This window comes from Urocampus carinirostris, chromosome 3 (assembly GCF_059441175.1).
Source record: "Urocampus carinirostris isolate Australia breed hairy pipefish chromosome 3, RoL_Ucar_1.0, whole genome shotgun sequence".
Classification (NCBI taxonomy): Eukaryota; Metazoa; Chordata; class Actinopteri; order Syngnathiformes; family Syngnathidae; genus Urocampus; species Urocampus carinirostris.
In genome coordinates, this window is record NC_142351.1 from 39629296 (window position 1) to 39654969 (window position 25674).

The 25674-nt window shown below is 40.3% G+C and overlaps 1 protein-coding gene across 1 annotated transcript in view; it reads left to right on the forward strand.

The window, feature by feature from the left end:
* ptgfrnb (prostaglandin F2 receptor inhibitor b) overlaps window positions 1-25674 on the forward strand; it is an 81946-nt gene that overhangs the window by 21813 nt on the left and 34459 nt on the right. Inside the window, exons 4-11 of the mRNA XM_088331802.1 lie at window positions 1620-2027; window positions 7129-7557; window positions 17760-17906; window positions 17995-18155; window positions 18226-18346; window positions 19666-19885; window positions 19984-20171; window positions 22367-22474. Coding sequence (XP_088187928.1) covers window positions 1620-2027; window positions 7129-7557; window positions 17760-17906; window positions 17995-18155; window positions 18226-18346; window positions 19666-19885; window positions 19984-20171; window positions 22367-22474 — 1782 coding nt within the window. The remainder of the gene's footprint in view (window positions 1-1619; window positions 2028-7128; window positions 7558-17759; window positions 17907-17994; window positions 18156-18225; window positions 18347-19665; window positions 19886-19983; window positions 20172-22366; window positions 22475-25674) is intronic.

Genomic DNA, 25674 nt, shown 5'->3' on the forward strand with positions numbered 1-25674 from the left:
ACATTATAAAAGAAGCCCAGGATAGAATTGGACTGCAGGAACACTCCCTAGGTGTGTTTGCTCCAGACATCCTTGCTCTAACTTGTCAGACATCTTGCTGTGCCACATGAATCATTACAAACCTTTAGTCTTAATGTAACATATTTGGTAATACTGCATGCACTGGGATTGAGCATTTTAACTGTAAATCTTAACAAGAAAGATGTCTGTTAGCTTTGTATCTTTTACCACCAATTTTCTCTAAACCCAAAATTTTCCCCTTGATCTTAATTCTCAAATGTTCACAGTGAGAGTTCTCCTTGAAATTAAAACTAGGTCAAAAGGAAGGATATGAGGTAAACACAGAGCTTATCTTCATTATTTTTTGTGCGTGCGCTCCTCTTTTATTAGTTGTTTTATTACATCGCAACAAGATCTGAAGCAGTCTGAACACCATGAATAAAAAGACACTTGCAAATGAGAGCACAGACATTCAGATTAAAATCAGAAAGCAAAGGGATATTTATATATATTTGCAAAGGGAGTTTTTAACACTTACCAGATTTTAGCAAGGAAATTGAGTTATCCACACAGCATTAAAAAAGGACGCTCACCATTCATAACGAGATCATCCATCATGGTGGACTCAATACGAGTGCCCTCTAGATGCATTACTGCTATTGACAGGAATGAGTAATTTCTCAGTTTTTGGTACATAATTATTTAGCTCCTTTTGTTACAGGGAGAAACTGGAAATCTATCATGTTTGTAACATTTGACCACTTATAGATTTTTTTAGAGGTTTTGTTACTTTTTTCAACAGTTTTTTAAAGTTTCATATTCCAGACCATAGGGTGCAATAAAAAAAAAAGAAGAAAATCACGAGAAATTGAAAAATCCATCCGGTGCACCTTTATAGACAGGAAATTCGGTCAATAAAACTAGAAATGCATAATTACAAGTGAATGCTTGTACATATCGTAACCATTTGTGAGTGAATCAATTAATTTAGTTGTAAAACTATATTTCCTATTATTTTAGTTTTGTTTATTTTCTGACATTTTACCTTTTGTTTAAATGCCAACCTCACTTTTGCTATCCAAAATGTTTTGTGAAGTAATATTTTTTAGGGTGTGCCTTATACTCAGGTGTGACTTATACTCCAGAAATTACGGTACTCTTAGGAAGCTTGTTCTTGGGTTTCTGAGTGGCCAAAGAAGTTGATCCCATAAATGTTGACACAAAATAAGATTCTAGAGAAGTATTTATTTCCAGAAGAGAAATTGAGTCGTGTACAAGAACAGAACAACAGATACAACTACATAATGCCCCAACACCAATGGACAACGGTTATATACAAATGACTACAGCAGCTCTTACTGTAGTTTTAATTCCAGGTGCCTTATAGTATTGTGCACATAACATACGACAAAATATAGACAAATGACTACTTTTAAAAGTGCACCTTATAATCCTGTGCACTTTAGAGTGTGAAAAATACTGTATAAATACCAAACGTGTAAATGGTTGAATAAAAAAAAGTATGTGAAGTTTAATAAATATTGACATGTTTCCTCTGTTTTTTTTTATAAAATTATGCATTGTCTTAGTGCTTAACCATTTTCTCTTTTCTTCCACAGTTATCCCCAACACCCTTAAGGTGACCCCGCAGACTCCACCCCCAATCATCCCTGAGGGGAGTGATGTCACGCTGTCCTGCAACGTCACCCGGGAACTCGCCCAGCCCACCTACCTGTCCGTCACCTGGTCACTGAAGAAAGGAGGAACTTCCGAGGAGATTTTGACTTTTGGCCCTCAGGGCGATGTGGTCACAGGGGCCAAGTACTCTCGACGCTACGCCGACGGAGCCATCCGATTGGCACCTGGAAAAAACGGATTGTTTGAATTGGTCATTTCCAGAGTGACCACATCAGATGAAGGAATTTACGAGTGTAACGGAACAGAGTGGACTCATGAAAACGGGGGTAAATGGATTCAAATTGTGGGGAGCACAAAGGAAATGGGAACCGTTGCTGTTACTCCGACAGGTAAGAAGTAACATTTATTCTGAAATCAGACGGGATGCGTTTCTTATTGAGTAGACAACTAAAATAAGGAGAGAAGACTAATGGATTTTGAAAGATAACAGAGTACAGTCAAAACCTGAAATAAGAAATTCCAACTTGTTCTCGCAATAATAGTTAAAGTAACAGAACTGGCACCCTAGGCAAAACTCCTTTGCAGATGTCTAAAATTCTAAACAGAATAAGTGTATCAAAAAGCCGGTAGGAAATGTTGGCGTGGTGCTTGATTTAGTCTCTGAAGAAATTTTTGGCTGCAGTGACTTCAAAATACATGAGCAGATGGTGGGGCTGGACTTCAAACCTGTGTCCACCCATTTGTTTGAGACAAATATAATGCTCGTTATACTGAGCTGCTCTTTTTACCACGTACCGGTACTTCTGCAAGTGGGTGGCAAAGTCAATTAGTTGTCATGTGATTCAGGCAGAGTGACAGTTAGCCATCAAGTCTAACACTGTTTTCACAGCAATGTGTCAGTTGGGAAACATGTTGCATGAAGTTATCTACAACTTTATTTGCTATTATCAGTGTGTTAAATCTTGTCCCAATCAGAGTGGCATCTGCATTCTCTCCCGATATGTAGACCCCCAGGATACGACGCTAATACGTTCTGAAGTGGGGATTGAAAAGTGAAATTGCCCTATAAAATAGAGTAGAATCCTATGATAATTAGCTAATACATTCCAAAGTCGTAGTACCCCAGATAAAAACATTCAAAATAATATATAGTAAGTAATACATGTGCATATGATAAAATAACATTATAAATACAATACATGTAAAGGCAAAATAAAATTATATTTACCTTTTGGTGTGACGGGATTTGAGCGGGTCAAGTGGAGTAGCGGGTGGATGCAGAAAATGGGATAAAACAGCAATGGCGGATATAAAAATAAATACATTTTAAAACTTCCTTATGCGAGCATTGTCATGCCCTTAATTTTTATAATAGCCCCGATAATTAATTGGTTATGGCCATGCACCTAAGGGGCCTGTCACACAGACATTTACAGCTGAATCACAGCCAGAAATTTCTGCCTTTGAGGCGGACGCTATTGGACGCATTGAGTTCGCCATTAAGACGAGATACAGCGGTGCTCAACACGAGTTGGAAATTCGCGCGCGGGTGGCAGCGCGAAAAAGTTTTACCCTGCTCAATTCTTCAGAGCGCGGGCACACAGCCTTTCTCGAGCGTATTGAGGCTGAACCACGGCCAGAAATTTCTGACCGTGAAGCAGATGCTGTTGGGTGCTGTTGGACGTTTTGAGACCTCCATATAGACGAGATAGAGCAGTGCTTTACTCGCGGTCGGACATTTTCACGTGGTTGGCCGCGTTCAAAACTTTTGAGCTGCTCAAAAGTTTGAGCACGTGTTAAACCGCGTGCCGCACACGTGGTCAACACGAGCAAATGACGCGGAAATGACGCGGAACGACGTGCTCTGGCCGCGGCCAGGGCGTGCTTACACATGGGTAGGACGGGAAATTTCAGCGGGTAATCGTGGGTGGAGCATGGTAATAGCATGTTCTGCGCCTGTATCGCGGTGTTATTACGTGAAATTTGCGTGTTACGCGTGTGACAGTCAAACGCCTTTCTCCGCGTATAAACAGTGCGAATGCCGAGCACACGTCAGTTGTGCTCGTGACGTCAAGGGGGTGAACATGGATCCCCGTCAGCGTAGTTTCTCTTCATTTCGAATAAATCTTTCGGTGCATTCGCAATGGTCACAGTAAGGTTTTAATGCTAGGACCTTAACTTGGCCTTTTAGCTGAGAGTAAGAGTCCCGGCTCCTAAGCTTTGTATCATATTATGAACTGATCGATAATGGACAATGAATAAAGAAGATAGACCAATAAGACTTAAACCCCACCCCCCCACCCCCGTCAGCGTAGTGACCTCGTCTTAATCCATTTATATTTCTTGACATTTCTTTTCAAGATAATAAAATAAAAATGATGCGATAGCTTGAAATCTTGATCTTCACGAGACTGTGTCTTGTGCGGTTATGATTTCTACAGCCCGGTGCCGAGATTTGCATCCCCTCGCTACTACATCCACATTTACCTCGTTTTATCTCACTTTTAGGGAATGTAATGGCGAATATATAACCAAAACCACTTCGTCTTGCATTTGTTGGAAATGTATTACAACTTAAACCATTCCGTCTTTGTTTTTGTTGTGAACGTAATCGAACGGAAATCCTCCCCCCCTCGCGTGAACACGCATTCTGCTGCGCTTCCAACGAAAGCGATCGTATTCTATATAAAACGCTTATTAAAACAATAAAGCGAGCTAATTATAACAATTGGGAGATCCTAGTCTATATAACGCGTTTATTTAAACAATAAAGTGCGATCGTATTCTACAAAATGCGTTTGTTAACGTGGATGAAAAAGTCACGCGAGGGGGTGGGGCGGTGTGGGTGTTGCGTAGGAGTCGGATTTGGGCACAACACCGGGAGCTTTTATACCCGTGGTCCACACGAGAAAATGACGCAGAAATGACGCGATGAGGAAGCGGAACAGTCGCCGGCGTCTTTTTTCCGGCCATACCACAGACGAACGGCGGGTTGTCAAATTTTGCGCATTTTCCATCCCGGGCAAACACGGGCAAAAAAAAAACGCAAAATTTTAGCCGTGATTCAGCCGCAAATGTCTGTGTGACAGGCCCCTTAGCAAGGGTGCTGATTTGTGTGCCTTCTTCTTATTTTATAATAAGAATCTTTGTTTTCATGTTTATTATGTTTTTTTTTCAATTCTCTAACATCACTGCAAGCCTTGAGACCTATAGCGAATGCCCAGAGTATAATACTGTCCTAATGAAACACTAGATTCTGAAATGAACAAAGTGAGAGAAAGCCATTATGCCAAGGGAGCCAATGGCATATTGGCAGCTTGATGATACCGTGATGAAAACCAATAGAAGTCCAACATCTTGTATGATGTCAACCAATAGCAGACAGGCATCTTAGTATCTGTGATGTGTGACTCGCAGTAAAACGCACAAACACTGCAAAGTTTTGCATTGTACACTTTTGGCCATGTGAAATAATTTGTTGTTGATGTTGTGTAGTGCGTTAAACACCATAAGACAGGGTGTAAAAGATATCTTGGTCCAGAAAATGAACACATCGTATCCTGGGGGTCTCAAGTCAACTAGGATAGGTTAACCTGCAACCCCAATAATAAAAAGTGGTTAAAAATTGTTGGCTTGATATAATGTAGACATTCCTCATACATGACATATGTAATCCTAAAGAGGCTGTCTATATTGGAACGGCATCCTTTACGCTGTGTCCCAGGAGCCTGATGACCCTTGCTGCTGGAGTGTACTTGTGTTTTAGTGAAGCTTTAACACACACACACTTTCACACACACTTAATACACCCAGTCTTTCATTGTTGTTGCCGTAGCCACCATATTGTCTCGCTTTCTGGCTCTCCATATCCATGTTGGCTACCAGTAAACTGCCTGACTGATTTGTAATGAATCTGCAGCACTACTACGCACTTACATGCACACATTCACAGTCTACTTTGCACATGTCTGGGGTCCATAGTGGCTTTTGTTGAATGAGCAGCTTGAGCAAAGATGAGAAAAGTCAAACAGTGGCCTTTGTCTCATTTTGTCCCGCTCCTGATGCCATACAGAGAACTTTCCCAGCATGCTGCACTCTCTCGAGGTTGCCATTGGAGACTGGGTCTGAGTTGTCAGTTTAAAGATACAACACTTTTAAATCAAACCATCTCTTGTCAAGTCAAGTCAAGTCATTTATTTTTGTATAGCCCTAAATCACGAAGAGTCTCAAAGGGCTTCACAGATTGTTACACTATATTACACAGACTATTGTCAACCGACAAGAGGAGTAGGTTATTCGTATGCAATAGAGTAGAGGTGAGTTTTAAGTTTAGATTTAAACATTTCCACTGAGGTTGCAGATCGGATCTCAGGGGGAAGAGCATTCCACAGCACCGGTGCCCGGATGGAGAACGCTCTCGAACCAGCAGAAGACTTCTTTGCTCTCGGGATCACCAGAAGACCGGCACTCTCAGATCGCAGGCTTCGGACCGGGACATAGCGGCAGATCAGATCTGAAAGATAAGAGGGAGCAAGTCCATGTATGATTTTGTACAGTACTAAGAGAACTTTGAAGTCACATCTTTGGCTAACTGGGAGCCAATGCAGGTTAGCCAAAATCGGTGTTATGTGATCGTACTTTTTTGTCCTAGTTAAAAGCCTCGCTGCGGCATTTTGTACTAGCTGAAGAGACTTGATTCTGGACCTCGGGAGACCGGAAAGTAGTGCATTACAGTAGTCGAGACGGGAGGTAACAAATGCATGAATTATTGTTTCCGCATCAGACTGAGACAGTATTGAACGGATTTTAGCAATGTTGCGAAGATGGAAGAAGGCAGTTCTAGTAATTTGCTTTACATGCATCTCAAATGATAGATCAGGGTCAAATATGACACCTAAATTTTTAACTGAGTCACTCTGTGTGATGTGACATTTGTCAAGGTTCACAGCAGTTTTTGAGAAGAAGTCACGGCATTTAGAAGGACCAATGACTAACATTTCGGTCTTTTCAGGGTTAAGACGCAAGAAATTGAGTGACATCCACTCTTTTATCTCAGTGAGACAGGCCTCCAAATTTCCACAGTTTAGTGTGGAAGATTCCTCCAACGGAAGATATAGTTGAGTGTCGTCTGCGGTTCCTGACTTGTATTAGGGCATCCTGTCACACATCCCTAATTTTTGAAAATGTATTATTACACTGGAGTCAATTTAAAAAGATTTCCCTCGACCTTGCAAATAATTTTAAAAAATACATTTATTTTAATTTTATGTAAGATTTTTTTTTAATCAGGGTTCACATGGTAGTTCTTTGGTGGTTCTCAAAGGTGATTTCAAATATAGATGGTTTTTCATTTTTGCAATGCTCCTTTCATCATGTACTCGTAGGGTTTGGTGCAGCTATATAATTCAGCACTTAAGTTGAGAAGGCCTAAAAATTCAGCAAGAAAGCTGTCTTTGTGTAATTGCTACCATCTGCTCTTATCTTTTCAAGGTCAGTCCCTCAGCGTGAAGGCTTCTTCATCTTCATCCTCACCCTCCTCGAATCTGCAACTAACCCCCAGTGACAAAATGACTTTGTTTTGCTCCATCACTGCTGACAACCTGCCGTCCCTGTCCCTGGAAGTGTCCTGGTTAGCAAACGGCCGGGATATCATCACTATGGAGCGCAGCGGGGTGGTGATCTCCAATATGTCGGCCAGCCCGCCTCAAGGAAATCATGGGGAGGCGAGCGTGGAGAAAACCGGGGCCAATGAGTACAAGCTTACAGTGAGGCAGGTGAGCATGGAGGACGGAGGTGCTTATGTCTGCCGCATCCGGGCCTTCATCGAAAAAGGAGGGAGAAGCTCTGGAGGAGGAGGCCGTTGGCACATGGCAGCTGAGAAAATGTCCAGCCCCGTAATGGTGAAGGTGTCTCAGATCAGTGAGTGAAACATACCACAGATCTATTCTCTGTTTTTGTTTTAAAATGCTTATTTCAGAGATCTTTTATATACATTTATTTTTGCTTGATGATGCCAACAATGCACACGCACTAATACTTCATTAGGACAAGACTGTGAAAAAATATACAATATATCTTGGCTATCTATAGAAAAATGAGTATTCATATTTTGTTTCTCAAATCTCGTTTTAGAAATATGTTGCTGCTTATGTCATTGCACCAGGTGCAATGTTTTTTCAAGTTTTTTTTTGTACTTGCGAGGTGCGGTGATGGTCCTATGGGAGAAACTGGCTCTGAGCTTGTTATTCTGTTTATTAAGGAACCTGTAGCGTCAGAGGGGTGGTTGCTGCGATAGCGACAGCTGAAAAAATCTTTAAACTTGTTGGAGAGCAGCCGATGATTTTCTGGGCGGTGTTGATGACTCTACAATGTTCTCCAGTTTGCTGCTATGTTACCAGCATACCAGACCATTATGCCATATGCATCACTCTACTTTCTCCTTTTTCAAAATATGAGAAAGAAATACTAGAAAAATTGTTGGATAAGGCAGATGGAAAGAATTTTGCTGATACAATGCGTTTTTGTCTTCATATTGGTAAAAACTATATGAAAATGAGTTTATTTTAGTGGAAAAATTGACTGAAATATCTGATGAAAATGTATTATAATAAAAAATGTCCGCCAATTGGCTAAGATATTCTTTTAAACGCATTACAATGTGTACTTATTGTTGTTACAATTTTATTATAGAGTTGCAAATGACCAATTATTGGTCCGTTTTTTTTTGGGTTTGTTTTGCCATAGATAACTGCAACATCCATTATCTGTTTGATAATATCGGCTTGATGATTATCATGCATATCATAATTCAAATTATCTGTCGACTGTTGCGTGGCATGTCACTTTTTAAACTTCACAGCTTTCAGTTACTACAGCAGCCTAAAAACTTTCCAATGTCCCAAAAGGACGCCGAATGCGTTAGCACATGCTCGTGTTTGCGCAAGCTCCTCACAAACACTTGTGTCCCACATATTGGCCATGCAGGACTGTTCTAACTGGTAGAGCTGATACCTTGTAGCCTGGAGGTATACATTCCGTCAATTCTTCTTCTGCTCACACACGTGAGCCCTTCCCGTCTGTTGCGTATGCCACCCCAAAGCACACACACAAACTGTTTTTTGGACATGGTAAAGGAGGTAAACGCATGCTTGCAGTCACTCGTACCATGGGTAATTCCTCTCACCCTAGGTTGTAGTTTGAAGTGTGTACCTGTGATATTATATCAGCTGGAATTGTTGTTAATAAAATGTCTCAACATATCAATTTACTAACAAACTTTATAGCAGGGGTTCTAAAACTTTTTGGCCCCAAGCACTTGTCGAATATTTTCTGGAAACCCCTTGGGAAGATGATAGTTCAGTTGACCCCCTAGATACGATATTAATCCTGTCTGAGGAAAGGATCCTAAAATACGGTGCTGTATATCCGAAAAATAAAAACCTATGGTAATTAGCCAATTAGCCAACCCCGGTACACCTGATGATAATTATATAAAAAAATAGTACATAGTAAGTAATACTTACATCTGTAATATTTTCATATGAATAGATATTATCATAAATAAATATACTGGAAAGAAAAATTACGTTTGGTCACATTTGTTGAGACGAGATTTAAGATGGTCCATTGGAGTAGCGGGTAAACGCATGCAGGGGGTAATGGCAAACAAGGATAAGAAAATTAGACTCAATTTGAAGCTTCAACATGAGAGGTTTGTCATGCCCTAAAAGGATTTACTTGCTACAATTACTTCCTTATTTTTAATAATGGTCCCGATCGTCAATTGGTTACAGCCATGCAACTTAGCAAGGGTATCAATTTGTGTGCTTTCTTTGTATTTCTTTTTAATTGCAAGAATCGTTTCCATTTTTGGCTTTACTTTTTTAGCATCACTGCAAGCTTAGGACCCATAGTGAATAAATATAGTGCAAACAAAAACGCGCATCATTTCACCGACTCGCAGTATCTTGACAAAGAGCCAGAGATTCCAAACTGAATGAAAAGAGAGGGAGAGGGGCATTGTGGGAGGTAGTTCTGCCGATTTCATACGTGTATTTTGTTGTGGCGCAAACCAATAGCAGACCAGCATTTTATATAGTGTCAAACTATAGCAGACATGCATCTTGGAAACGTAACTCGTCATACACAAGAACACCGCACATTTGAATTTTGAAGTTTTGGGGCACGGAAAATGTTTTGGCTTTGATGTTGTATAGTGGGGAATATCCCATGAGGAGGGGTCTAAAAAAGACATCCTATTCCACACTTTGGACGCCATATCCCGGAATCTTCTGTTTTTTGCATCCATAACTCTCCATTGTGACTATAAATAGCATTATTGGTTTGAAAATTGTCTCAAAAGAGAGGTTTTAGTCTTTCTGCCTCATAAACTTTGGCATTAAGAGTACACTGCCTCTAATTAAAGTGGATGTACATTAGCAAGTATGGCAGAAATTAAAATCCTCCAATCTTCCACCATTTACCCCAACCCTATATTCCGATTTGTTACTGTGAGTGTGGCTTGTGAGGTCATTAACCACACGCTTTTCAACATTTTCAAGCATGACCAATACTTAACGCCTAGATTATTCAGTGCACCCAACACCGGGTTATTCTATTCCTGGCAGGATGGATGTTGACACAGCAACCCAAGCCACTCCTTTTAATCTTTTCATGTCACGGTGAAAAGAGCCCAAAGTTTGCATCTGTCTCTACGTTGTTTTGACAACAAAGTTCTTCTTGTAGAGAGGTCCCCGTTGTTCAAATGGCCACTCCTAATATGGTCAACAGTACGGGTTGTAGCGTTATTCGAAAATGTTTACCTTCAGTGGAATTTACTGACGTGTTAACGTATTTGCATGGGGCAAAAAACTAAAGAAACACTTATATTTTGTGAACATTTATCAATATATGGTAATATAATATTGTTGTGTATTTTTTATGTTAATCAAAAACAAGTTTATAAATATCACTTTTTTTTTTTTTTATACAAGCTCTTTTTTCTTGCAGTGTTGTGTGCTTATTTAGGGTGATAGCGCTGGGTAAGAAACTGTCTCTTAGCCTGTCAGTCTTAATTTTAAAACTCCTGCACTGTTGATTCCTTAATAATGCAGTCCGCTCTGCTGCGGTAGCGAGAGCCAGCATTGTCCTCCAGACTGGAAAGAGAGTAGCTGATGATTTTCTGAGCTATGTTGACAATCCCTTTAAGGTCCTCCTGTCTGCTGTTTGCACAAAGCATACCACTCTGTGATGCTGAGGTTGAATCTCGAACAACAAATTGTCTGTGTTTCCACCTCCTCCATGTAGAGAGCAATAAGCTGAGATTTATACTTACTGTTTTTTGTGAGTAATCGATACATAAATATAATAAATAAATAATGTACAACAAAAAGGCTCTTGAAACGGAATAATGACACACCAGGTCTTAAAATCAGGTTTTATTTTACCTTTTTTATACCCCACGTCCACTGTTATTACAAACAATGCACGTGTGATAAAACTAAGCTTGCAAACTATTTGAACTGCTGACTTTGCACACAATTACACCAAGTATGCACCGGAATCAAACTAGTTAATGATTGCAGCCATCCAACTGAATCAGGAAGCTCAAGTACAAAGTCTTTTTTTGACCCTGCTCCTATTTGAGTTATTGCAGTATGCGGCCTATAGTCCGAATGTCGCGATATTTGGTAATCTACAGCCGAGTCACCAACCTTTTTGAAGCGGAGAGCTTTTCTAGTGCTTGCTCCTTAAACAGATTGCTTGTAAACGGCACAGGGTTATTTGTAACTAGACATGTAAACTTTTAATTTGGATTGTTTCAATCTGCATCTCCAATTGATTTGCACGAAAAGGCGCTTGTATAGTGTTAAAGTAAATACGCGAAGTAACTTGTTTATTCAGTAGAAAATAATCTGTGGAAGCCTAAAGATGGAACAGCGAAAAAGAGAGTAAATACTGTACAATGCAATACTTCATTTGTGGAACACCACGGCATCACCTGTGCAGATGTGATCCTCCTCCAACACCAAATTGTTGTTTCTCATTAGGCACTGAGAAATGCGCATACAGCTTTATGTTTGAAGCTGAAGGAAAAGGGTGGCAAGACGAACTTGGTGGGTGGTGAATGTTGTCAAAGCGCGGAAGAAATCAGCCTGTCACACCCACGCTTTCCACTGGCAACACAAAAGAAAGACGTGTAAGTGATGGCACCTTTTAACAATTCATGTGTCATCTGCTTTATCTGAACACAATAAATATGTAAGTGTTTTCCTCTTCTCAGTCTTTCTTTGAATAGAAAATGCAAATTAATTGGGTGTAAGAATAATCATCTTTTGTGTCTTGTGAAATGTCAAAGAACTTTATCGTTTCATCCATCTCGATTTTATTTATCATGAAATTTAAGTGTAGAAAATGCGGCGGGTCCGAAATGCCGTATTTTGAAGTCGAGTCGAAGTTTTTGTTTTGTTTTACTCAATAATTGAATTGAGTTTTTGATTTATTTGATATGGCGCCTAGAAAGGCAGTTTCTAAACCATGTTTTTGCGGTGCCGTGGACCATGGAGCAATGATCCAGTGCAGTCACTGCAAACACTATATACACTATGAGTGCTCTGGACTGTCAGTTCAGGACCTAAGCCTCGCGATACAGGATAAGCAAGCTACTTACATCTGCAAGTCCTGCGTCCCCGGCTTATCCGCTGATGATAAGGATTCTTACGCCTCTCTGAGTAGCTCTGGAACGGTATTCACCTACGTGGATAGCACTCCGGTGCCTCTATCCGGGTAGTCTGGGCCGTGCGGTGCCCTGAACTCTGCTGATTTGGTCTCCACTGTCCGTGAAACCGTGAAGGCCATGGTACCAACTTTGGTCCGAGAGATCATGACGCAGATGATGCCAGAAGTTGCCAGAATGTCGGCTAGCCGAATGGAGGAAATGCTAGCAAAGGAGGCTAGGAAGCATAATCTCGTGGTGGTTGGAGCAAAGACACATCGAGAAAATGGGGAAGCTGTCCAGGATATCCAGCTCTTTCAGGAAGTCGCCGAAGCAGTCCCGGGAGTAGAGAAACAGGACATTCTGGAAGTTTTTCGTGATGCAAGGCTGAGGAATGATGATAAACCCAGGATTGTGAAGATCCGATTCCGGAATACAAGATCAAGGCTGGCGTTTTTCCGTGGATTCAATCGGGTGAAAAGTACCTTCCCGACGTTGTCTTCTGGATTTGTTCGTCCAGATATGACACCAAAAGAAAGGGAACGCGACAGGGAACTACAGGACGAACTTAAGCGCCGTCGGGACGAAGGTGAAGTAAACATTATTATACGGGACGGGAAAATTATTGTCAAGCCGGGAAATGCCTAAGGTCGCCTTCTCCTTTATTGAACAGCCCCTTGATTCATCTCATTAATGCCCAATGTTTGACTTCTAAGGCAGATGACTTGGTCTCGTACATCAATTTCTACACCCCTGATATTTTGGCAATTACAGAAACTTGGTACTCCGCTGGTGACACAGGGCCAACTATAGGGAAATATCAGTCCATTAGAACTGACCGTAAAAATGCCCAACATGGAGGAGTTTTGCTCATGGTTTCTCATGGTATAACTGTGTTTTCTGTCGCTAATTATCAATTCGATAGAATTGAGTTATTGAGATGTGATATTCTTATTTCTGGGGTGAAGCTGAGAATAGTGCTTGTATATCGCTCTGGTCTGAGCTCTTTTCAGGCCAACGTCGCTATGTTCGAACATCTGAATTCTATTTTTGATACTAAATTGCAAATTCTACTTATGGGTGATTTTAACTTTCCTGACCTTCACCACAGTTTTCTTCAAAATTCTGATACTAATCTAACTTCAATGTTCAAAAACTTGGTTTCAAATGCAGGTTTCTTTCAGCATGTCGATAAACCAACCTGGGAGTCCAACGTATTAGACCTTGTGTTTTCCACTGACAGATATCTGATTAAAAACCTTGACGTTGGGCCGAGTCTCTCTACCAGTGATCACGATTCTGTTACTTTCCAACTTAAACTGGCTCTTAAAAAAGATACCGCTGCTCAGAACTACATACATTTTAAAGACTGTGATCTACATGGCATGAGATACTTTCTGTCTAGTGTCAACTGGTACCTCTTATTTGAAAATTGTGGGAATATTGAAGAAATGTGGGCAATATTTAAATCTGTTGTTTACACTTTGATATCTGTATACGTACCCTCAGTTGCTGTTACACCTCACGTCAACCGTGATATAGCTGAATTGCATAGGCGAAAGCAGTTTATTCACAAGCTTTATAAACGTGATCAGTTGGCATACTTGGAAAGTTATCAAGATGCTTCAAAGGAACTGCGGAGGGCCATCAGGCGGGAAAGGGTGGCTGAGGAAAATAAAGTTTTAGAGGCTAATAATACTCGTAAATTATTTTCATACAACCGTAAACTAATTTCTAGGGCATCTATTCCCAACCTGAAGGCATCTGACGGTACCTATGCTACAGATAATGCTGACAATGTCCGTATATTAAATGATCAGTATGCCAGTGTTTTTGGTCGATACAATGGGGTTTCACCCGACTTTCCCAGCAGAACTTCAGCTGTTCTAAATTCTGTGGAACTTTCAAAGGAGTTAATTCATAGATACTTGTTAAAACTTCCCAGCAAATTTTCAGCCGGCCCTGACAAAATTCCAAATTTCTTGCTTAAAAAGCTAGCTGACTTTTTATGTGAACCATTATTTTACCTGTTCTCTAGATCTTTTGAGGATTCACAGCTGCCTGAGGACTGGCTTAGTGCTATTGTCATACCGATTTTTAAAGGGGGGAGCACAACAAGTGCAGCCAACTATAGACAAGTTAGCTTGACTAGCTGCGTCTGTAAAGTGTTTGAGAAAATTATCTCAGATGCCATATAGAAATTTATACAGGAGCACAATCTTTTTACGTTTAAACAACATGGGTTTAGGTCCGGACATTCTACCATGACTAACTTGATAGCTCATTTGAATAATATTACCAGTATGTTTTTTGTTCACAATATGGCTGGTCATGTTGTTTACTTAGACTTTTGCAAGGCTTTTGATAAAGTGTCTCATAACAAGCTTTTACAAAAACTGAAATGCTATGGTATTAGTGGAAAACTGCTTGAATGGATAACAGCATATTTGTCAAATCGTAAACATTTCGTAAAAATTGATGATGTTCTTTCAGCGTGGTCGGAAGTTTGTAGTGGGGTGCCGCAGGGCTCAGTACTAGGACCATTATTATTTCTGTTTTTTGTGAACGACCTACCTGAGGCCATTCAAAGTAGTGACATCTCAATTTTTGCCGATGATGCTAAACTGTCGGCTTTCTTACCAAAAACCCAGGTGACAGGAACAATTGATTCTCTCCAAAATGACATTAAATCAGTTTTTCTTTGGTCCGAAAAGTTGCAACTGCAATTGTCATCTCATAAATGCTTAGAACAGTCGTTTTTTCATGGTTCTGTTCCGCTGTATAACATTAATGATCATGATTTGCATGTTGTTACTGGACATAAGGATTTGGGTGTCACTCTTACTTCAAACCTAAAGTTTATCACGCATATCGCCAAAATTACCAACAAAGCCAATAACATAGCATCAAACATTTACAGAAATTTTTACAACAAGAACCCAGCATTCTTAGTTCGAATGTTTTGCGTTTATGTTAGACCCGGGTTAGAATATAACAGCGTTGTGTGGAACCCTTACTTACTCAAGGACATTAACCTACTGGAAGGAGTTCAACGACGGTATACGAAGCGGATACCTGGGATGCACAGCTTGTCATATCCGGAAAGACTACAAAGACTGAACTTGGACTTTTTGAAGCTCCGTTGAATTCGATTTGATTTTATTTTTGTGTTCAAAGTACTGCATGGAATGATCGATGTGCCTTTTGATAAATTTTTTGAGTTCTGTCGTGTTGATGGTTTACGTGGTCACAGATATAAGTTACGGGTGTCTAGACCTACCAGCAACTTGCACGGAAACTTTATTTCCTTCAGGATACCAAAAATTTGGAATTTTTTGCCTGACCGGGTTATTAGTGCAAATACGGTGCAAACCTTTAAGCAAAGGTTGGCAGAAACAGATCTGTCAAATTTCCTTAGGGGAGGGGGCGTAAGGTGACCATATTTGGCCATGCTCACTCTCAGCATTAGTTTTTCTTTTTGTGTCATGTTTTGATTAATGTATCCAACAATACCTTCAATAAACATTTATTTTCATTTCAGAATATTTTTTCACCCCCGATTAGGAAAATTGCAGAGGCTGCATGAGATTGTGGCACAAATTTGGTCTGAACCCAGGAAAGGAGTCTTGATTGGTATCAGTGATCTTCTGCTTGTGTTGCTTTTCTAAATAAGACATTCCAGTGAGTGAGAGTGGTACATGAATAATTGCCATGGAGGCTTCACACTTCCTCATCCATCAAAGTGTGTGTGTGTCTGTGGGGGTGCTGGAATCTTAAAGCAGATGGTGACTGTGCATGAGGTGCAGAGTCTGTTTGTGACGTTCTAATGACATTGCTCCAATCCCAGTCTTTTGCCAAACGCATGAAGTTTTACGTTCCTATAACTTGTGAATGTTTCAAAGTTTCCTGGCCATATTGAGGTTCGACTTTCGTGTCCTTAGCACATTGCAGATTTTTTTCTATTGATTACTTCACAAATTTGTCCATGCATCTCTTAATGAGCGTCAGTACAGTCAAATCAATTGGGTAACTGCCTTCAGTTTCCTGGGCGCTAATATATAAGTTAATGTATATAAGTTAAGTTGATCATTCGTCTTTGTACTACAAGCAGTTTCCCTTTTTGGGATGTTTTCATGCCGCAAAGCACTGCAGGACTTATAGTACAAAGACAAATGATCCATGCAAACTCCGACTCACTCGTTAAAAATAGTTCCGTGTGTATTAGTTTATTTTCTCCATGACATTTCCATTATTTTCTGCCCCTACAGTGAAAAAGCTACAGTCCATATAAAGTAGATGCAACAGTTGTATCCATTCAAATGTAGTCGATGCTTGTGGATAGCCACGGACAGCATATCTTGTAAACAGATGGACGCAGCAATCCAGTCCATTCTTGGAGCGAAAACAAAAAAGTATGGCACTTTGTTGATTTGGTTGGTGAAATGAATAAAATCATGTCAAAAGTTTGATGCAGGAACATGTATTTGTGTCGCCACTCCAACTTTGCCCTCGTAATTGAAATAAACGCAAATGTCATGTATTAAGAGTTTGTTTGTCACTTGTCATTTAAACTACTTATTTGGATTTCTCCAATTAGCGCCCGGGAAACAGAAAGCAGTCCTCCGATTGGTTTTAGAGGATTGGCCTTCTAATTGTTGCATATATTCCACAATGTATGTTAAAATCAACCAATAGGAATCTATAAAAAAATCTGTATACAAGTGTTTATAAATCCAAGCAAGGGAAAAACATGCTAAAAAAAGTATTCTATTATTATTTTAGGATCTGAATCGTACCCCCTAAATCGTGATTGTCATTGAATGTTGAGGTAGCTCAAAGATTCTCACCCCTAATTTGACTGACCCATCTCGTCTCCTAAGGCATTTGTTTGTTTGCTTTTTGCTGTTCAATTATGAAATCTAGAGGGCTGACTGAAAGACCTTGATCATTCACAGTCAACAGTGCTGTTTCTTTTTTATATTTTTTATTTCAGCCTGGCTTCTCTGCTTGACGGTCCAAAGCAGAAAAGAAAAAAATCCACTCACTTGTGCGGTCGTTGTCAAGCTATGCTGGGCAAAGCTCGGCAAATGAGTGTAATGTGCCGCCAGGATAGGAATCATTCCTCCTGTGGGAGCTCAGTAGAGGACTGTGTTATTATTAGAAATGAGCCTCTGTTCAAGGAAGTGCTGCTTATAATAGCTCTGCTGAAACAGGTCCAAATATTTATCCTACAGTATTTATTCCAACAAATAAGGGAATATAAGTTGTACTGTTTAGATAGAAGCATTACCGCATATTAAATTCATTATTAGTTTAGGATTTTATTCTCACTCTGCAGTCCTTTTATTTTTGGTTTGGATTTCAATCAATATATTGAGCAGTGTGTTTTGCTTCCTTATTTCCTCAGAACCAAGCTTCACCCTGGATATTGAGACCATCGTTCACCCCCAGATCACCAGTGAACCAACAGAGTTAGCTTGTCATGTAACTAATATAACGCACTTACCCACTGGGGGTCGGCTTGGTGTTACATGGGAGCACATTGCGCTTCGTGGTACGTTAACTGCGGTCAGCGGGCACATAAAAAAATGAATTAGTGCAGAAAAAAAGTGGTAATTGTGTTCTTTTTTTCATTGCCTCAGGTGCTGCCAGCGAACCTCCGGCTACGCATTCTATCGGCTCCATGGACGGCAATGGCAATCTGTTGCCTGGTCCAATGTATTCGGACAGACTGGAGACCGGCTTGATGTCGTTGGCAAAAGTCCTGCCCAACACTTTCAAACTGCGTTTCCAGCGCACACAGGTAGTCGGAATTTGACATTGGTAAGATATATTTGAATCCTCATTTTAAAGTCACTGACTGGTATCCGCAGGAGATCGACATAGGCCAGTACATTTGTGCAGTTTCAGTTTGGGGCCTGAACGGCCAGGGTGACATGATGAAGGCAGCTGAGCACCGGAGCTTGCCCGTGACTGTGCGATGGGACGCAAAACGTATGGAATGCTTTATTTTTTTCATAATCGCCTATTTGCATGTTCTCTAAATATTTATTTTTTGGGGTGAATCTTAATATTTTGTCACGTTCTGTGATACAGATCAGTGTTTCTCAACCGTTTTGAGTGACGTAAAAAATATAGGGTGCATTCCTTATTGATGCTTTTTAAGATTATTATTCCTTCGCTACTTCACGCTTGTACCTTGCAGCCTCAATGCATTGCAGATTGAAAAATATTCCGCAATCGAAGTCTGGCAGAATATATTTAGTCTGGCCAGGTGGCATTTTTTTGGCAACTGTACTAAAAATTCAACTGCTTTCTTGAAATGAAATGATCTGCATTTATATAGCGCTTTTCAAGTCAATGACTTCCCAAAGCGCTTTACATTGTGCTTCACATTTCCCAATAGCGGCCGTGATCTGTGCAGCCATGTAAGGCGCTAACCTGCTTATTGGGGGTATTGGGGGTTCAGTGTCTTACCCAAGGACACTTCGACATGTAACACGGACAAGCCGGGATTCGGACTGGGATCCCTTAATCCTAAAACGATCGCTCTACCTCCTGAGCTACTGCCGCAGTTCCGATCCACTATCCCCTATCCAGTATTGCTGTGAGCAGGGAACGGCTACTTTGCAGACTTTTGCAGATCATGGGGTATTCCTTTGGATTGCTCGCAAAAGGGATCTATACAGGGTTGTTCCTTCATCAATTCTCGTTTAGGCGATTCATCTGGACTGCTGTAATCAGAGCTCAGGAAAAAGAAGGCAGTTTTCTGACTAGTTTGCTTGTGAAGTCGCTTGTAAAGTGATGCCATTATTCATTTTTTGTTGAGGCACCTATTATTAGAAAGACAATCCTCAAAGCACCAAGGACAATAAACTCAAACTGCAGAATTTTGAAGGCATACTGTATCTCCATTTGAGTACCACTGTTTTAAAAAAATGCATATTTTGCAATCCAGTCATAGTTACCCTGCTTTTAAGTGTGATGAATGATTTTCATGTCAGAAAATACTCTATTTTTTTGTGGACTTCAGAGGAAGTCTCTCAAAAGTTCTATTGTATGCTACTCCGTACACTCCCCTTCCTCCAACACATCCACATGCTGACCTTTGAGGCCCTACTCTAGCTAATTCAGTCATGATGTAATGGTGTTGCTCTGTGGGCACGCACATCTGCTCCAGATCAGAATAAGATTGCTTATCTCCCTGTCCTGGGGATGCACCATCAAGGGAGTATATACCTCCGTCCAGGCTGAATAATGTCTTTCATAAAGCTGTAAGATCCATCCATTGATCCTTCGCCGGTTATTCCCAGGTCCGTTGTTAAATGTTGAAGCCAGACGTGTTCGTGAGGCTTCTGTTGGTGGTGCTACCTTTGAGATGAGCTGCACAGTGCTGACCCAGAACCTGGTTGATGCTGGGTTTTCGGTTCTGATCCAATCACAAGAAAGTCTGGAAAGCAATGTTAGGACCATCATGACCTTCAGTCCCGACAGCGTCATGCAGCACGGGGGAGCCATAGACCCCAACAGGAGGTGTGTTTTTCCCTCGGAAGCTGAGCCCACCTGGCTTACTGGTGCTGTGTGTCAATTTGAAGTACCATTTTTTTCCTATCCCTCTTTTTTTCTTTCAGGGACAGTCTGGTTTTGACAAAGTCCGGTCCAGCTGAATTCCGGTTTCGACTGGGAGGCGTCCAGTTGTCTGATCGAGGTTTCTACTGGTGCGACATCACAGCTTGGATAAAGCACCAACCTGGTCAAACATGGACGAGAGCCACAAGTGCAGAGTCCAACAAAGTCAAGATCGACTTTCAAGAGAACGGTTCGTCAACTAAATGGAATTGTTTGCCTTCACCTAAAGAATGGGTCGGCGAGACGTACTGATTGTAGCTGGTCAGATGAGAGCAAAATTTACCTTTGTGGGCTTAATGCAAAATGTTATGTTTGGCATAAGAGTAACTCAGCACATCACCCTGAAAACTATCCCCACTGTCAAACATGGTGGTGACAGCATCATGTTCTGGGGTTTCTTTTCTTCAGCAGCGACTGGGGACGTTGTTAGAGTTGATGGGATGATGGTTTTACCAACTCTCCCTGCCTGGCCTGCTGCTACCTCCTGCCTTTCACATTGGAGAGAGGGCCAAACCTTTGTGCCCACCCCTAACTAAAAATGACAGAGGCAAAACAAGCGCAGCGCCTTGTGGATCATTTTTCAACTGCAGGAGGGGACAATGTCGGGTGGGATTTGTGTGGTAAAGTGGTCTTTTTCTGTGGCAACACCACAAACCTACGTAGGCACATGAAAAAAGCTTACCTTGCAAAGAGCAACATAAGTATTTTTTATTTTATTACTTTTATTTATATATTATTATTAAATAAACACATTATTGATAATAAAAAGAGTAATACCTTTATTATTATTTATTTTTTATTGGGATTCCTCAACATGGTTTATCAGTGGTACTTTTGCATATAGGGCTCTCTCCGATATTTGGTGGTGAGAATGGAGGAAGAGATCCGCAGGTCCGAGGGCGCCCTCCATTCTGGCCCCGGTGCTGTGGAATGCTCTTCCCCCTGAGATTCGATCTGCAACCTCAGTGGAACTGTTTAAATCTAAGCTTAAAACACACTTCCATTCAATAATTTATGAATGACCTATATTTCACGTTGACAATATCTGTGTATTATTAGTTATTGCAACATCCCTTGTAGCCTGGTTATCCTGGAAGGGGGATTACTTTATATGCAGTCCCTTCACAAAGTTTCCTCATTCCCCTCATGTTGAGGTTTTTAGTTTTTGCTTGCCCTCATGTAGGTTTTAGATCAGGGGATGGTGTAGTCTGCTGTTGTCAATAATCTGTGGTCTGAGCAGCCCTTTGAGACTCCTTGTGATTAAGGGCTATTCAAATAAACATGATTTGACTTGACTTGACACTATAAAGTAATAACTTCGTAAGCTGGAGACGTTGTGTCCCGGGGGTCTATTTCAGTGTTTTGTGATTCGTGTTCACACATCCTATTTTCAAGTATGGTTTTCCGATTTTTGATCAGGCAAATGTGGTCGCCAAAAGAAACATTGCATACAAGTCGTCCACCCACACTTGTCAATAGCCATGAACATAAAACCGCAATTTGTATTGCACACATACAGACCTACTTTACTTTATTTGAAGTGAACGTGAGACCATCAGAACAAATGTTCAAGATGGAGTTAATGTGTATCTGGAACGAGAATCATTTGGAACACACCAAAGACATCTTAAGGATGAAACGAGGAGGAGCTCTAAGCGAGGCAAATCTTTCTCTGAGGAGAAAGGCAGCCCAGAAAGGCACCTTTTTTCATATAAATGTCGATTTTTCGTCTGCGCCCCACCCCCTCTCTATCTGGTATGTCTTCAAAGTGAAGCCCCTGGCCAAACATCCAGCTAGGATCTATACAGCTGCTTACCCTCGCCGTGTGTTTCTGTGTTTCCATTTAATTTTTTGTACAATACATTAAAATATTTTTAAATGTCATCCTACAAGCGCAGATTGATGCAGCAGCATCTTACAAAGTTAAGTGTTAATCCGTCATTGGGTGACCTCAGTTCAAAGACACATTCCTCACGTCTCAAAGATTTACTAGTGTTCTTTCTCCGATATTGCTCTTAAAAAGACTTTCAAAGGGCCAGTTCAAGGGCCAGTCAGATTCTCCACAGCCTGGGGCCCCAGGTTCGGTCTGAATTTAACATCCCCAAAATTTAAAGGATTTGTTCTTATACAAAACATGCTTGACATGTGCATTCTTCAAACACTAATAGGACAAATAGGGCAGTAAACGAAATACAGAAGAACTTAAAAATGTCCTTTTAGAATAAATAAATTATGTCAAGAGTGACCTGAACCTCCCCCAGAGGCCAACACAAAATTACCGTCGTAACTTATTCCTCCGTTTTCACTGGCGTCCTCGGGTCTTAGAGCGAGTGTGTATATTATAGGTTTGCCTTAAAATATATTTTCTTGTTGTTTCTTTTTCAGGACCCTCTTTCTCCATTGCCATCCAGTCAGACACCACGACTGTTTATCCATGGCAAACGGCCAAGATGAAGTGTTCCCTACGTGTCTCTGGATCCTCACCAAAGACTGGTAAAGCACACACACACACACACACTTGGCTTACATTACATATGTTTAATGTTGGGATGTACCAAAAACCTAGCAACTGTGCATTTTCAGCCTTTATAAAAACCAAAATATGGGTTACTAAGGTTGTGGTTACACTGGCTTGTACTGGGAGGCCGTTTGTGCATAACTCAGCTGATTATTTTTTATTTCGCACACGAGAAGGAAGGTAACAGGAGCTCTGACAATTTTTTTTACTATCATAGCATCTTAAAACTTTGCGTGACTCTTTGAATCCTCGTTATTGTTAGCCACTAGCCATACTTATGTGCTAACAGTACAAAGCTTACTATCTACAGTTAAGGGGTTGTAATTCAGGTCGTTTGTCGCATTCTATTTCGTTGTCCCCTGAAGTCAATTGGTTGGTGCTAAGCTATGTTCAAGGACAATTTTGTTTACCGTTAATACTATTTTTTGGCAAATCAGTGAGTAGTTTGTTGCTTTAGACTGCGCCGTCTACCGCATCTTTAACTTCAATTCCCTCTTACTCACGTTTGCTTGCTACTGTCGATCAAAAGCTAAAACGTTTGAGAGATCGACTCTTACATGCAGCAGCTTTAAGCTATTTATTTTTTATAAATGCTAATGTCAAATTAATTTGCTTGTGTCATTTGGATTTTCGATCATATAAGCATTTCAATGCCTTTTTTTGTTAAATCTTAATGTAAATGGTCTGCATTTATATACTGTAGCGCTTTTCAAGTCAATGAAGACCTCCCAAAGCGCTTTACAATTTCCTTCACACTTTTCCCTTGTTCTGTCCAAGTATTTCAATACAACAGCTAGCAATTTGCCATTTTTTTGTTTTATGCCCTTTAAGCAAAATTAATGCTTTAACTTATTATTATTTTTCTGTTTTGCTGTTTTTATATTTCAGACATGGGTTATACATCTTTCAGTTTTCAGTTTTGGTCCCAAATTGTCATTTCAGTGCATCCCCAATCTGATGTCATCCCCGGAAGCCCAACCCTCCCTAAGTTTCTATTTATAAATACATGAACAACTATAGAGTACCTGAAGAAAATACGGAATAAAACAGGTGGCACCAATATGGTGCCAAAGAGCACATGCTCAGTCTGCAGACTGATTCTGAAAATAGCTCACCAGTAATGGGTCAATTGAGATTTTCTGTGAAATTTAATTTTCAATTGTCATAATGTTTTAGTGGTTGATTTTAATACTACTTTTAATAATAACAACTGGGTGATAACGGTACTCAACATAATAACAACATAATGATAACATAACATGTTCTTTTTCGAAAGGTATATCAAACTGGTAGCCCTTTAAGCTAATTGTTTACAAAAAAGTAGCTCTTAGCTTCCAAAAGGTTGATGACCTCTCTATTACAACATCCATCCATCAGTTTTCTGCACCGCTTATTCCCACCAGGGTCGCGGGGATCTCATTATGATCATTTAGTGCTGCAGAAAATGAATAATCTCTTTTATTATAACAAGTTATACATTTTTCACCTAGACTTTTTTATTTGTTTTTGTGCTTCTAAATTGCCCGTGCTCAACCTGAGGCACGCACATGTAAACAGGAATAAATAGAGCTACAGTGCTCGTGCACAATTTGCATATATGGAGCGCTCACCTGTCAGACAAGAATAAGATTATTGTGCATTTAAAAGAATGTGCTGAATAAAAAGCCCCACTCAGAATTAACTCATCCATTCTGAAGACATGTATTCTTGCTTCACAGACTGATTGCATTTACTACAATCGTATAATGAGAAATGAAGTGTGCCTAACACTGGCCAAATGAATTGATTTCCTTTCATTTGTCGCTCTCACCTCCCCCACGTCACACAAATATCCCCACGACACCGCTTTTAACTGACAACTCGTCTGATTTCTAAAAACCGCCATTCAGTTTTCCTTTCATCTTCACGCTTGTTAATGTAAACATGTCACATGAGCTCATGAGCCACTCCTTGCCTCCCTCAACCTATCCTTCAGCATTCCTCCTTTTTTTGGCCTCTATACTACACCACCCGTCGCACGGTTTCTATATTAAACCCCTCTTGCAAATTGATCAAACGCTCAACACCTCACTCGTTGCTTGTGGTCTTGTTTGGGTTTTTTGAACAGGATGCATTTTCCTGTTGTGCTTTGTAGAAATGTATGTAAACATGTTTCTTGGCTCCATGCATGATTGAGCCATGCGTGTAGTGTGCAACCTGGGAGGAAATTCTGCCAATGCCTTTAACTACTTCTACCCGCGGATGATAATTATTAATTAAGGTTCTCGCGTTTATAGTCCCTGGAGCTGTGTTGTACTTTAATAGTGTCAAAACTGCTGATGTATTTAGTCAGTGAACGGGGGCTCCAAGTTGCCCAACTGCCCGTTTGGAAGCCCCAAATCCCCAGACTGCCACGACTCAGGTCAAAGAGATCAGAAAAGCACAGAATTGAATGTTGAGTAACAGGCTAGTAAAATGGTGTCATGTGTCAAGTACTGACAGAGGTGTGGGCCACTTTCGCTAGCCAAGTATTTGCTTCCTCAGGTGATGCAGCTTCACTTACAAGCCATCAAGCTTCTCCAGTCAGTGTGTTTAGAACAGAAAGGTCTTTATTGTCATTGATTAAACAATGTTGTGTACATTATTTACAACTAAATTAGAAATGGCACTCCAGGATAAGCATGTAATAAAAGACTTAGAATAAACTTAACATCAGGATAAATAGGCAATATTAACAACGTAGTGCTTGTAGATTAGCCAAAGTTTTAAGTGCATCAGAAATTAGTTCAATGGAAAATAGTGCAATTAAATGGTCAGAAATATGATGCCGAAATAGGAATTATGAAATAAAATATGAATATGCATTTTCCTAAACATGGGCGAGGTAATTTTGTAAAGTTTTGCATGCTTGTTCAGGGTGATGATGGCCCCTTGTGAGAAACTGCTTCTGAGCCTGTTAGCAGAGCTACCAAATACTAATATTTTGTAGTTTACTATGCCAGTTTACAACAAATTACTTAATATGCATTTTCTATGAAAGCTTTGAAAAAACAATGTTCATTTTTGTGTTGAAAATGTTAATCAGTGCAAAAAGGTTTATTGTTGCAAATATTAAAGTTATATTCATACCAAATCTGTTCAATCTTTTAATGTCTCAAACCATTTTCAACATATAATAATGCTCTTAAATGCTACT